Here is a 14,425-nt window from a genome sequence, read left to right on the forward strand (position 1 = left end):
CCAGGCGCAGGTGTATGGGCACCATCTGTCATGTACCCGGCGCAGGTGTATGGGCACCATCTGTCATGTACCCGGCGCAGGTGTATGGGCACCATCTGTCATGTACCCGGCGCAGGTGTATGGGCACCATCTGTCATGTACCCGGCGCAGGTGTATGGGCACCATCTGTCATGTACCCGGCGCAGGTGTATGGGCACCATCTGTCATGTACCCGGCGCAGGTGTATGGGCACCATCTGTCATGTACCCAGCGCAGGTGTATGGGCACCATCTGTCATGTACCCAGCGCAGGTGTATGGGCACCATCTGTCATGTGCCCGGCGCGGCCCGTACACCCAATATACCAAACCACAGACACCAAATCACATTGGATTCTTCAGACGGATTTAGTAAAAACATATTATCCAATCAGTGATGCTGGACACGATAATACTGAATGACTCGGGGCCCGGAACAGCTCGGTGTTAGCCCTTAAAATGCAGAAAGTGTGGACAAGAAATCAACATGCAAAGCAAATGGATGAGAACCCGGAGCCGGTGAATGGGGCCAGACCCTCGGTGGGAACCCCAAAACCAGCGTGAAATCCGGAAGCTTGTGCTGTAAGGTCACTTCTTGTGCTTGGTTTGTAGTAGTCTGCAGGTTGTATGACAGTCACAAGCCGCCATCTTGTATCCTTTATCATTGGTGACATTCGCCTGACAGCTGAAGTCTCTGGGTGAGCTGTCTCTTTACTCAGGACTCTCTTTATATATTCCATACATGCTACGAGGTCTTTCCTTCCCTCTGCGACTGGTGGACAGAAGACGACGTAGAGAAGAAGTGGAGCTGGTATCTCCGCAGCTCTGCAGGGGCGTCCCGACCTGATGTCTCTCACGATCGAAGGAAAGAGGACTCTTCGGAGCCTGCGAATTGACAGAATGACGTGAAACATTCTATAAAGGAGTCAAATGACAAGCATTAAAGGGTTACTCCGCTAGAAAACTACAGTAGTCCCTCAAGTTACGATATTAATTGGTTCCGGGACGACCATTGTATGTTGAAACCATTGTATGTTGAGACCATAACTCTATGGAAACCTGGTAATTGGTTCTGAAGCCACCAAAATGTCATCCAAAAATAGGAAAAAGTGAGAATTAAAGATAAGTAGATAACTAATATAGATAAAGCAAATCCTTATATATAAAAGTAAGAAAGATCTGCTGGGGGCTGTAATCACTGTCTATGTCAGTGTTTCCCAAGCAGGGAGCCTCCAGCTGTTGCAAAACTACAACTCCCAGCATGCCCGGACAGCCTTCGGCTGTCCGGGCATGCTGGGAGTTGTAGTTTTGCAACAGCTGGAGGCTCCCTGCTTGGGAAACACTGGTCTATGTAGAGGAAAGGAGCTTCTTCAGGGTTCTGTACAGTACACAGTCTCCTAAAAAAGTAACGTGGAGTCGCCCTTACCTGGTGTCCAAAGGAGCAGGTAACCCTGGTACAGGTAAAGAGTACAGAACATGTAATACCTCTCTGTACTGTAGGGGACGCTACCAGACACCAGTCAGTGCATACGCTTCAGTAATACAGGTGTTTTACCAGTAAATTGCCCATTCTGATTGGTCAGTTCCTCCAGTTGTGACACGTTTCACAGATCTGGACCGTCCGTAATATTGTATGTTGAGTCTGGTTTCAAGTTACAATGGTCCAGAAAAGATAATTGTATGTTGAAACTATTGTATGTTGAGGCCATTGTAAGTTGAGGGATCACTGTATATATATATCAGGATGTCAGGAACTGTCCAGAGCAGGAGAGGTTTGCTATGGGGATTAGGACAGTTCCTGACATGGACACAGGTGTCAGCCGAGAGCACTGTGGTCAGGCTGGAAAGAACAACACAACTTCCCGTGAAGCATACAGCAGCTGATAAGTACTGGAAGGGTTAAGATTTTTTAATAGAAGTAATTTACAGATCTGTAGAACTTTCTGGCCTGAGTTGATTTGAGAATTATTTTTTTTTTTCCAGGGGAAAGTGAGACAGTGTATAAGGGCTGGAAAAGTAAGTGCGCCCTCCATATTGGTGAAGACATGAACAATCTTGTGACTATTAGGGAAACAAACGAGGAGCAACGTGGTAAGTATATGGAAGTAATATAAGGTCCTGTATAATGACGGATGAAGAGAATCACAAACCTGTATAAAACACCTGAACAATACCAAACGATTGTCACTAAATAATGTCAGTGTTTCTAAACCAGGGTGCCTCCAGCTGTTGCAAAACGACAACTACCAGCATGCCCGGACAGCAGTTGGCTGTCCGGGCACGCTGGGAGTTGTAGTTTGCAACAGCTGGAGCCCCCTCTGGTTGGGAAACACTGTCCTAAGTAATAATAGGCGTGCGGGGGAAACAAAAAACCTGATGCTCACCTAGCCCGGTCCCCATAGGTCAGCCGCAGGTCCCGTTTTACTCGGTGCGGTCCCGCTGTCTTCTCTGTGCTCCCAGCTGGTTCTAGGACCTTTTCCGCTCAGCCAATCAGTGGCCACAGTGGTGTCATGTGTCAGGCCAGTGATTGGCTAAACAAGAAGGTCCTGTAAGTCCCAGAAGACACCGGACCGCACGAAGGAGAACGGGATCTGCGGCAGAACTACGGGGAACATTATGGTTTTTTTTATCTTTTCACCGCGCCCCGGCACAATATTAACGGGGGAGACGTGACATGGAGGTGTGGACATGAAATAGGAGATAGACATTAAATGGGGAGATGGATGTGAAATTGGGGGGGGGGGGGGGGTGTTCACCATTAGTTTATTATATCGCTATCAAAATCGCAATATTTACCTTCATAAATCGCAATCGCACATGTTCCCTAAATCGTGCAGCCCTAATAGCTTCATATCTCAGCTTGTTTCCCCACATTCAATCATGGAGTTAATCATGGGACACAAGTAAAGGATCATAATGAAATCAATGAGACAAAGATGGCTGCACACAGTGTTAGCGAGACCGCCATGTCCAGGGAATTGGACAACTCGCTCAGACTCTTTGTAGTACAGGTGGTACTATATGGCAGACGTACGCCAGGTTTTTTAGGATGTATTTTCTATACACATTTTTGTCTACTGACGACTTTCTGGATTAGATACATTTTTAATAAATTAGGTTTTTAGAAGAACTTTCCCTTTCACCATATTCCCAGGAAGACACACGAGACTCCCATATCCACATATCTGCAGATCACATTACCGGCTTTGAGTTGTCGCCTCCATCCTTGAGACTCCGCCGAGATCTATTCAGGAACCTGGCCACGAGCACCCGGGTATTACGCCCTCCCTTCAGGTCTCCCAAGGACAGGGCTCCGCTTCTGGAAAGTCGCTGAACAGTTTTGGGGGTAAAATGGATCCTGCTCTTTCCATCTGAATTAGTGCGAAGTAGTTTTGGCGAGCCAGGCGGGTGCAGTCTGTGGAAAGCGGCGGCTTCATCATAGAGTCCTGCAGCAGAGGAGCCATATGTCACATGACAATAATATTGCTTACGTAATGTAGTGGATATCACAGCGATCACAAGGGAAGGTCAGATATGCCTAGTGATATCTATTGAAGTGAGGCTGCGGTCAAACCTATAAAATGCCCAACATTTGACGTATACGCACTGAAATGGAAAAATCATCTCTTACATTTTTCATGTAAGCATTAAAACTTTTTATACATTTTGCACCTATCCATACAGCACCTGCTGTGCACCAAATATTATGGGAAGGGCCTTGGTCTATATTCCAATATCCCTGAAACCCCCAACCATTGAAAACACGTATGTTTGCATACCATTTTTGAAGATAAAACTTAAAGGGGTGCTCCACCCCTAGAAAACTTATCCCCTATCCTAAGCTTAGGGGATAAGATGTCTGATCGCCGGGGTCCCGCCGTTAGGTAGCCCCCACTATGTCCCTGCTGCACCCGGCGTTCGTGTAGAGCATCGGGTGCAGCCCCAGAGGCCCGTGACGTCAGGGCCATGCCCGCTCAATTCAAGTCTATGGGAGGGGGTGTGACAGCCGTCAAGCCCCCTCCCATAGACTTGCATTGAGGGTGCGTGGCCGTGACATCACGAGCCTCCACCCTGCATCTCCGTGCACCGGATGTCTGAGGTGTCACAGCCAAGATTGTGGGAGGGGTGGGGGGCCAGCGGCAGGACCCCCACGATCAGACATCTTATCCCCTATCCTTTGAATAGGGGATAAGATGTCTAGGGGTGAAGTACCCCTATAAAGGAGACAACTTTTGACAATGTTTGCTCCATTAAGGTCTTTGAGTACATTGAGGGATAGGTTTGCGGTATAGCCCTACAACATCCTTGTGAACCTACTAACAAGCCCAGTGTTTTCTGGGCCGTCTGCACCAATAATTCATCAATAATTCCCCCTTCCCCTGACCTGTGTTCCCCGATGAAATTGAAATGTTGTCCTCATCTAGGACCTTGGTGTAACCTGGGAGCCCAAAATCTGTGAAATAAAATATGAAGACAAATAGATTATAATGTGACAATACTGCGACCGGCGTAGGATGACATTGTGTTGTCGTTACTATAGGGCAGGATAGTAAAATGCTGATAAGGACACGTCAGTATGCCGGAAGAATGCCGACTGAGCTCACCTGTACTGAACTGTGAGGAGATTCCTGGATCACTGTGTGAGCGGATGACGAGCCGCGGAGTGACGTTTAGAGACAAGGCCTTCGGCCGGGTGTTCTCGCTGTACCTGCGGTGTGGACAGTCTGGAGTCTGGCATGGAGAGCTGTGATGGAGGGGACACCCGGACCCTCTGTTTACGTCTTGCTCATGCAGAACCTTCCCTTTTACACGTAACTCCGGGAAGCAAGGACCAACAGTGCGCCCAATGGTTTCCAGCCTGTTACAGCTTCTTGTGGCTCCACTTGCAACTTGAGGAGGCTCGGCGCAATCACTTGGGGTAGAACAGGAGAAAGAGCGCCCCCCTTTAACACGAGGAACAGCCACGTCCTCAAAAGGCCCCTGCAGGCTAATAGTAGGGCTCTGCTGGTGATGTCCACACTGGTCGCAGTCAGAACTTAGACAGTAGTCGGCTCGGCTACGCTTGATGAAGCGATACTGAATGTAACCCACAGATCCGGGGGAGCCCTGCATCTCCAGCAAGATGGAGTCTTCAGATGGGCTGCTGTCCTCTGCAACAAAGACATTGTGTTCAGATACAGAGGAGTAGACATCTGCTCTGCCAACCTGAGGCTTCATCTGCAAACCACATAATATTATAGGAATTGAAAGCATTTCATTCATTCTCTGAATTGGGCATGGCGGCTCAGTGGTTAGCGCTGTTGACTTGCACCTACTCTCAAGACAAACCAATATTTTGTAATTGAGCCCCAATGGTGGACAGAGACGGATTTCAGCACTGTGGAATATGTGGACACTACATGAATAAAGGAATTGTTATGAACCCCCCCCTAACTCACCATGACCACCATAGCTGCTCACCTATCTGATAACTCACCATGACAACCATAGCTGCTCAACTATCTTTGATAACTCACCATGACCACCATAGCTGCTCACCTATCTGATAACTCACCATGACAACCATAGCTGCTCACCTATCTTTGATAACTCACCATGACCACCATAGCTGCTCACCTATCTGATAACTCACCATGACCACCATAGCTGCTCACCTATCTGATAACTCACCATGACCACCATAGCTGCTCACCTATCTGATAACTCACCATGACCACCATAGCTGCTCACCTATCTTTGATAACTCACCATGACCACCATAGCTGCTCACCTATCTTTGATAACTCACCATGACCACCATAGCTGCTCACCTATCTGATAACTCACCATGACCACCATAGCTGCTCACCTATCTGATAACTCACCATGACCACCATAGCTGCTCACCTATCTGATAACTCACCATGACCACCATAGCTGCTCACCTATCTTTGATAACTCACCATGACCACCATAGCTGCTCACCTATCTGATAACTCACCATGACCACCATAGCTGCTCACCTATCTTTGATAACTCACCATGACCACCATAGCTGCTCACCTATCTGATAACTCACCATGACCACCATAGCTGCTCACCTATCTGATAACTCACCATGACCACCATAGCTGCTCACCTATCTTTGATAACTCACCATGACCACCATAGCTGCTCACCTATCTGATAACTCACCATGACCACCATAGCTGCTCACCTATCTGATAACTCACCATGACCACCATAGCTGCTCACCTATCGGATAACTCACCATGACCACCATAGCTGCTCACCTATCTTTGATAACTCACCATGACCACCATAGCTGCTCACCTATCTGATAACTCACCATGACAACCATAGCTGCTCACCTATCTTTGATAACTCACCATGACCACCATAGCTGCTCACCTATCTTTGATAACTCACCATGACAACCATAGCTGCTCACCTATCTTTGATAACTCACCATGACCACCATAGCTGCTCACCTATCTTTGATAACTCACCATGACCACCATAGCTGCTCACCTATCTTTGATAACTCACCATGACCACCATAGCTGCTCACCTATCTGATAACTCACCATGACAACCATAGCTGCTCACCTATCTTTGATAACTCACCATGACCACCATAGCTGCTCACCTATCTTTGATAACTCACCATGACAACCATAGCTGCTCACCTATCTTTGATAACTCACCATGACCACCATAGCTGCTCACCTATCTTTGATAACTCACCATGACCACCATAGCTGCTCACCTATCTGATAACTCACCATGACCACCATAGCTGCTCACCTATCTGATAACTCACCATGACCACCATAGCTGCTCACCTATCTTTAATAACTCACCATGACCACCATAGCTGCTCACCTATCTGATAACTCACCATGACCACCATAGCTGCTCACCTATCTTTGATAACTCACCATGACCACCATAGCTGCTCACCTATCTGATAACTCACCATGACCACCATAGCTGCTCACCTATCTGATAACTCACCATGACCACCATAGCTGCTCACCTATCTTTGATAACTCACCATGACCACCATAGCTGCTCACCTATCTGATAACTCACCATGACCACCATAGCTGCTCACCTATCTGATAACTCACCATGACCACCATAGCTGCTCACCTATCGGATAACTCACCATGACCACCATAGCTGCTCACCTATCTTTGATAACTCACCATGACCACCATAGCTGCTCACCTATCTGATAACTCACCATGACCACCATAGCTGCTCACCTATCTTTGATAACTCACCATGACCACCATAGCTGCTCACCTATCTTTGATAACTCACCATGACCACCATAGCTGCTCACTTATCTGATAACTCACCATGACCACCATAGCTGCTCACCTATCTTTGATAACTCACCATGACCACCATAGCTGCTCACCTATCTTTGATAACTCACCATGACCACCATAGCTGCTCACCTATCTTTGATAACTCACCATGACCACCATAGCTGCTCACCTATCTTTGATAACTCACCATGACCACCATAGCTGCTCACTTATCTGATAACTCACCATGACCACCATAGCTGCTCACCTATCTTTGATAACTCACCATGACCACCATAGCTTCTCACCTATCTTTGATAACTCACCATGACCACCATAGCTGCTCACCTATCTTTGATAACTCACCATGACCACCATAGCTGCTCACCTATCTTTGATAACTCACCATTGCCACTTTGGCCCGTGGAGTTGATTCTGTCGGATACACTGGGATATGAGACTTCATTCGCTTGGGCATCATATAATGTGGCCTATAAAGAGGAAACAAATCAGAAAATCAATCCCAACCTATCACGCCACAGGACCCCCAGTGACCTCAGCACCTTACCTGACTATCCTCTCTTAGCCCCATCACACTCTCATATGATGGAGGGAATTCTACTGGATAAAGAGGGATCGGGCTGTCCATGGATCCATTATATGTAATACTGTAGACATAAATTGACAAAATGCTTATCTCTATGGGTTATATCTTATTCCTGGCACCAACTAGGGGTGGCGTACCTCTGTGCATCGGTCTCTGAGCTACAGGTGTATTCTGGTGGGTAATATGGCGGTGGAGGAACAGGGGGCACAAACTCCTCACACTCCATCATGCGCTGCAGGATAGAGTCTTGGGGTGAGAAGCACTCCAGGTTGACGGAAGTGGATCTCTGTGGGGCCAACTGGGGGGCATAAAGACAGATGTGACATTGCTGACAGGGCAGGCGCCTTCATCTGACACACATGGGGCAGAACTTACTACATGGGTGACATCCAATGAGAATATCTGAATGCAGCAGATGACAGCGGACAAGGTGCAGATGATGGTGGAAAAGATGGTGAGGCCACAGACACTGAATAACAAGTCCTAGGACACAGAGAGTGGTCAGTAAGAAGAGAACATACCCCAAATGTGGCCGGCGGCAGAGGACTTGCCCACAGCAATAAAAGCCATGATAGCCAGGTGTTAGAACCCAAGGTAGGAAAGCAAAACATGAAGATTGTATTAGAAAAGCAAGAGAAATCAGTAGGATCCAACTGAAAATGATCGTCAAAGCGGCTAGGACCGAAGTGAAAGGTCTTATCTACTGCAACCTTCACCAATGGATTCATGGGTCACATGACGTCTATAAAGCTTTACCAAAAAAAACTTAAGAAAGTACTTCTGTCTTCTGTAAAACCTCTACAAAACATGCAGGCCCAGACCGTCCCATGTAGACTCACCCATTCACTTACCTTTAGGGCAATGCGGATACTGTCACATTGGTGGTTGGGGTACAGGGTCAGTCTCTCCAGTTCTCTGCAGTCAGGCAGCGCCTCCTGCTGGCCAATTGGGTGGCAGCAAATACACCAGTTGTTTTCCTGAAGAGAGTGTATGAAATAAGAGCCTCATCCGAGGACTCCGGATATAAGGAGTAGAGCAGAACATACACTCACCTTCTTACAAGAGTTAAAGGATCTGACCAGCTGCCCATTCTGACAGGTGAGGATGGAGCCAGCAAGGCTGAGCATTACACTTAGGGCACTGACCAGGGTGAAGGCCGTGACCTGAAAGAAGGATTGTGCATCACTGTCATCATGCTCCTCATCCTTCCATCATTGTATTCTATAGCTGCCATATCCTTGTCTAAACATTTGGATCCACCTGCCGTATCCATCTCACCATTTCCTGCATACAACTTACGAGCAACCATGTCTATCACCTCCTAGTTGTAGCCTACCTGTATACACCTGTTTACCAAGGAAGAAAGGATATGCCAGGCAGCTCTCCCATGCCACCTTTTCCAGGTAGCTTTCCCTTTAAGGGGAACTCCGGATCTTAAGCTTTGTTTTATAGTACACCATGGGGTAGATTTATCAAAGGATTTAGACTGCTTTTTCCTGTCTAAATTTGTCACACAGAAAGTCGCAGTCTATGTGCGACTTTTTTGCGACTTTTGCTTTACAGGATTTTTAGAACATGATGCATTCTAGTCTACTTTAGACAGAAAAATGCATTGGGGCTGAATTTATCAAAAGCGACTTTTCGGCGACAAGTCGCATTGGCTGAAAGTACGCAGAAATGTCAGACCATGTTGTAGCAAGTTTAAATACAGTCTAAAGTATAGGTCCCAAAGTCTGTGCGCAGAATTTATCAAGAGCTGTGCGCCTTTTGATAAAATAAGCGCACAATAGACCAGCCTAACCCTCTGTAGTTTGGTCTATATTGATGCGGGACATAGACAGCTTTGATAAAACTCCCCCCATCTCTCCTTTTTCACAGTGCAGTCGTGTTCGATACGCGCCCTCCATGCACTCTCTTTGGGAGATCCAGAGATACACGAGCGCTGTACTCATGCATGTGACTCTCCTATAGAGATGATTTGAGGGAGCATTGTCGACCACCACTCCGTGCATGAGGAGAGCTGGACAACATGCAGGAAATTGCTGGGGTCCCAGCGGTCAGACCCCCTGTGATCAGACACTTATTCCCGAATCCTGTGGATAAGGGATACAAAGTTAAGTACCGGATTTCCCCTTTAATGTGTTTCCTTCCAACTAGGAGTCTAAAAACATGACTTGGAATGTATGCCAAGCCAGAAATCTCTTAACAAGCAAAGAATATCCATCTGTAGACATGTTTCTGGATTATTGCCCCTCATCAGTACAATGCAGGAGCTGTACGGCCGTTGAGAGGCCTATCATCATAGGACCAAAAGGGGTAATGTTTCTCCTGGAAAAAGTGGCTTGAGAGCTGCATTGCACATCCTTTCCTCTACAAATTCCCATTGGAACATGAATGGCCTATAAGTCTCCACACTCCTCAACATTACCCCCTTCTTATCCACCAGTCATGCCTTATTGTTTTTTTTTCCCCTCCATAGAAAATATTGTGGACAAACTTCTCCACACTCCCTTTGTTCTGTCTTATGTTAGATGATTCCTCAAAGAGAATTACAAGAAAATCAAGGCTATTAACCTTAGTAAATCTCCTTGTCTTGTCTATCTAGAATTTCTCATCCATGCTTTTGTGAGGCAACCTGAGCTGCAGTCTCCCACTCCATACTTACCACCAGGGTGATCGGCTTTTTCCATGAGATGCAGCCAATAAGGCCGGAAACAGCCAACTGAGCAGCAAGAAGAGAAAGAGGACGAGTAGAAGGAAGGACAGAATGTGAATGACGGAAAGGAGAGAATGGGATGAGCACCATGACCAGAGCGAGGTGAGCAGGTACAAGCCAGAGGGTAGGAATAGGAAATGGACCACAAAACAGATGAGAAGAGGTGTGATGGAATTGATAGAGGGAATGATAGATGAAGGTTCAAGATACGGACGGGAGGTGAAACAAAAAAAAGAAGGAAATGGGACGTCAGAATTCATGGAGTTTTCTATTTTGTAATTCTTTGTACAATAAAGGGTTATTTACAGGTCTCTATACATCGGGAACACTGGGCCCTCTTCTCCTGTGTTGGTATATTTGTGTCTTAGTGACGTGGAGTAGCTTCTAAGTTACAGCAAATATCGGAAACCAGACCCACATACGGCTCGTCATGGCTGGGAAAGACCAATTCAGGTGTCTTTCGGAGAAATTACAGGCATGTACAGTATGTTTTCTGAAGAAAAAGACCACTTTCCATATATAACGTCTGTAAAACTGAACAGGCCCTGCAGGTCAATATAACAAAACTATGGTCATGTACGTACTTAATAGTGGGCCAAATCGGCCTCCGCCATAACTATACTGTGTAAAAACCTCATAAGATTTTCGAACGAAAACCTGCCAGACTCTCCACAACCATAAGATCTTCCTGTCATGGTCAAAACACATTACATAACCAGAGAATGACAATTCTTTCACATTAGTCTATATATTGGCTGTTACTATTGTTCAGAATGGTAATACGTGATCAATAACACCGTGAGTAGGACAAGCAATCTATCTGAAAACATTGTTTCCAAGCAGACTGAGGTAAAAAAAAAAAATCTTTCCTGATAAGGGTGGGTTCACACTACGATTTGACGATATCCGGTGACCATATCGTCAAATCGTAGTGTGAACCCACCCTAAGACTGATCGCTTTACTATTTTACGAAAATTTCTATCCCAGCCAACTACATTTAACTGATCTTTTTGGTTAAACTCGTCCATTCTTAACATATATGGGCACCTTAACTCATCCCTCCTGCCTTCCGCTTCTGAAAGTGGCCATACACATTAGATAGAAGTTGGTTGATGTGAACAACCACTGAACCAATTATCGTCTGATGGACAATGGTTTCACAGGCTCAGCCGGACACATTTTACTCTGTACTGACTCTTCACACCAGCCACACGTGATCAATGGCACCAGGTGAAGGATGAACAATCCTTATAAGACTCTTCTTCCCTGAAAGATCTTTAATCTGTCTATTGGAAAAAAAATTGGTCCAACACTACTGTCCATTAGACAGTTGGTTGTCTAAAACATTCATTCATTGCTAAATTTCACCCGACAAATGATAATTTTGGTTGAAATTATTTTTTATGGACTTTAATGTTGTGTGTATGGTCATCTTTCTGAAGCTTAGACCTGTCCTTACCAGACTCCACATATCCTTCCATTACCTGTCCTAACGCTTTACTTTGTCCTAACACATTGATTCTTAACATCTGTAAGGACTCCTCACAACCCAACTTAACTAAGCTCTCTTTAGCCAACTGCCCCCCATCTTGGTTTCCTGTAGTTGTCCCAACACTCAGAGTTTGTGCCCAACATGTCCTAACTCCTCTCAATATGTATATCTTTTCAATAAATCATTCAAGACAGAGAAAAAAAAATAGAAAAATAAAGCTGTCAAATAGCCAAAAAATAACAACATTTCATTATTTCTAGAGAATGAGACCCCAATATTGGTGAAGCCCAACCATGGTGTCATGTTAATGGTGAGTACAGAAAGCAGGTAAGGTCAGAATACAACCAGAACTACACTTACAGAGAATCCAGCCCACGACGGACAAGAGTGTTTGATTTTTGTGTTTGTGGTGATAGAGGCCGTGACCAGACTGAATGTGACTATCAGGACCCCCAGAATCACCTGCACAAACCCCAGAGCTAGCAGCACATGTGTCCAAGCCCGGTGGAGCCTCAACTGGGACAGGCTGCGGGATGTCCGTCCAGTAAGGGAAAAACTGGAATCTGTTGGAGAAGGCATCTCTACACAGGGCCCCAATGACGGGGCTCATCAGGAGTCCCCAAAGACTATCGTAACAGGGGGTTCAAGAGTTACCGAGTGTGTGCGTCAATAAGATGCCTGATGTCTGCAGTGCACAATCCCCACAGGACGCAGAGAGGAATTAACCCTTAATGTTCAGCTGAACTGCACAAACTCAATCTCAGTGTATTCATTTCAAAGAGCATTAAAGGTTTACAGGATTTAATTTAAGAAAGTTTAGCGGCAAACACTGAGCATGGTCACCCGAGATCCCAGCAGAGTCGGCCACGTAGAAGACTTGGCAAGAATCAGGGCCGAGCAATGCAGAATGGAGAGCAGCTCTTCAGGCAACAGACCCCGGTCAAGGTCAATGCACAACACTTCTCAAAACCAGAAAATAAGGAACCAAATGCCATCTAAATAATTAGATACATTCCAGGACAAATCCCTTCAGTCTTCACAGATATATGAAACCTGAAGCCAAACTCCATTATATGACCCCAGAGAGAACATGACCAAGCTTGGGTTGTCAGCGCTGGGCAGATTCAATGATGGTGAGGTGGTGGGCACGGAGCCAGGTAAACATCACTGCAGACACTGGTGGAATGACGGACACTAGAGATGATTGTGGATGGCTGAAAGATGCTGCGGACTGGAGAGATGTGATGCAAAAACGAAGGGTTAAAAGCTCCACACGTTCACCGGATAAGGTGCTCAGGATCTAGGACAGAACCAGAGAAGTGATGACATAAATCGAAGACCTTGGAACCCCAGAAATATCTGATCACAACGTGACGCCAGGCTTTGGTCAAGCGCACGCCATCGAGGGCCATCCACTACCAGCCAGGCCATCTCCATGCCAGACGATGAAAGTTGTACCTGGCAGAGGATGAGAGTCACACTGGTCAGCAGTACAAAAGAGTGTCAGAGCGCCAGACTGGGATGTCTATAGACAAAATCCTAAGAACCCCCGTCAGCTGACAACAGGGACCCCAAATGTGACCCTCTAAATCCGCACATGAAATATTCTGTCTTCTCCGGAACCTGCTCAGCATCCTTACAGCTGCAGCACTGAACAGCTCCCCTCCCTCTACTCTGCAAAGCAGGCTGGGAAATGTAGTCTGCAGGGGGATGGGGATCTGTGACGTCACTGACTTAAAGGCACAGTAAACATTAACCTTTCACTTGCTGTACTCATCAGGCTGGTCTCCCAAACAAGACCACAGGACCCAATGGGAATCCGGGATGCTTGTATAGACGAGTAGAAGACATGTCTCTTTTTTGCATAATAGGGTTAGAGTTCTTATATAGGACAATTAGACTTGAAATTCTAGGCTGAAGAGCTAGCAGTCATTAGCATGCTCGGTGGTGCTGGATTTATGCAGAAATACCAGTGCTATTACAGTTCTGCTCCCTTCCCCCTCCCATGTCCCTGCGGAGCGGCGCTCTAATGGAACCTTTTATCTGGATCCTGTAGGTCTGCTCGGGTTTCAGTCAGCAGAAAGGAAATGAATGTCAAACTCATCTTTTATTAATGCCTCATATTCCTAAACAGCTACTGCGCCAAAGCAGCGCCGGCACCAGCTCCTCCCTGCAGATCGTGAAGGACTCTGCCCAGGAGACGTATCATACTGGGAAATACGTTCTTCTCCATGGGGGTCCTCTCGCCATCAGCCACGCATATTTTGGAAAAACACATTTTAATTTTACCACCCA

At 46.3% G+C, this 14,425-nt stretch overlaps 1 protein-coding gene across 4 annotated transcripts; it reads right to left on the reverse strand.

Annotated features, from left to right (window-relative positions):
• Nucleotides 1–279: 279 nt before the first annotated feature.
• ENTREP3 (endosomal transmembrane epsin interactor 3) lies at nucleotides 280–14,347 on the reverse strand. Of its 4 annotated transcripts, XM_056554059.1 has the most exons (13): nucleotides 13,589–14,347; nucleotides 12,491–13,430; nucleotides 10,587–10,643; nucleotides 8,974–9,084; nucleotides 8,773–8,898; nucleotides 8,297–8,404; nucleotides 8,059–8,219; nucleotides 7,883–7,982; nucleotides 7,721–7,805; nucleotides 4,621–5,166; nucleotides 4,401–4,469; nucleotides 3,218–3,462; nucleotides 280–901 (listed from the first exon to the last, which is right to left on the reverse strand). In XM_056554059.1, the coding sequence occupies exons 2-13, from the start codon at nucleotides 12,707–12,709 to the stop codon at nucleotides 728–730; spliced, it is 2,001 nt and encodes a 666-aa protein (XP_056410034.1). In that variant the 5' UTR covers nucleotides 12,710–13,430; nucleotides 13,589–14,347; the 3' UTR covers nucleotides 280–727. The 4 variants fall into 4 exon arrangements, with proteins under 4 accessions (XP_056410034.1, XP_056410035.1, XP_056410036.1 ...); XM_056554062.1 differs by lacking the exon at nucleotides 12,491–13,430 and having other exon boundaries at nucleotides 294–901; XM_056554060.1 differs by lacking the exon at nucleotides 10,587–10,643 and having other exon boundaries at nucleotides 281–901; nucleotides 12,491–14,347.
• Nucleotides 14,348–14,425: the final 78 nt, after the last annotated feature.

This window comes from Hyla sarda, unplaced genomic scaffold (assembly GCF_029499605.1).
Source record: "Hyla sarda isolate aHylSar1 unplaced genomic scaffold, aHylSar1.hap1 scaffold_55, whole genome shotgun sequence".
Taxonomy (NCBI): Eukaryota; Metazoa; Chordata; class Amphibia; order Anura; family Hylidae; genus Hyla; species Hyla sarda.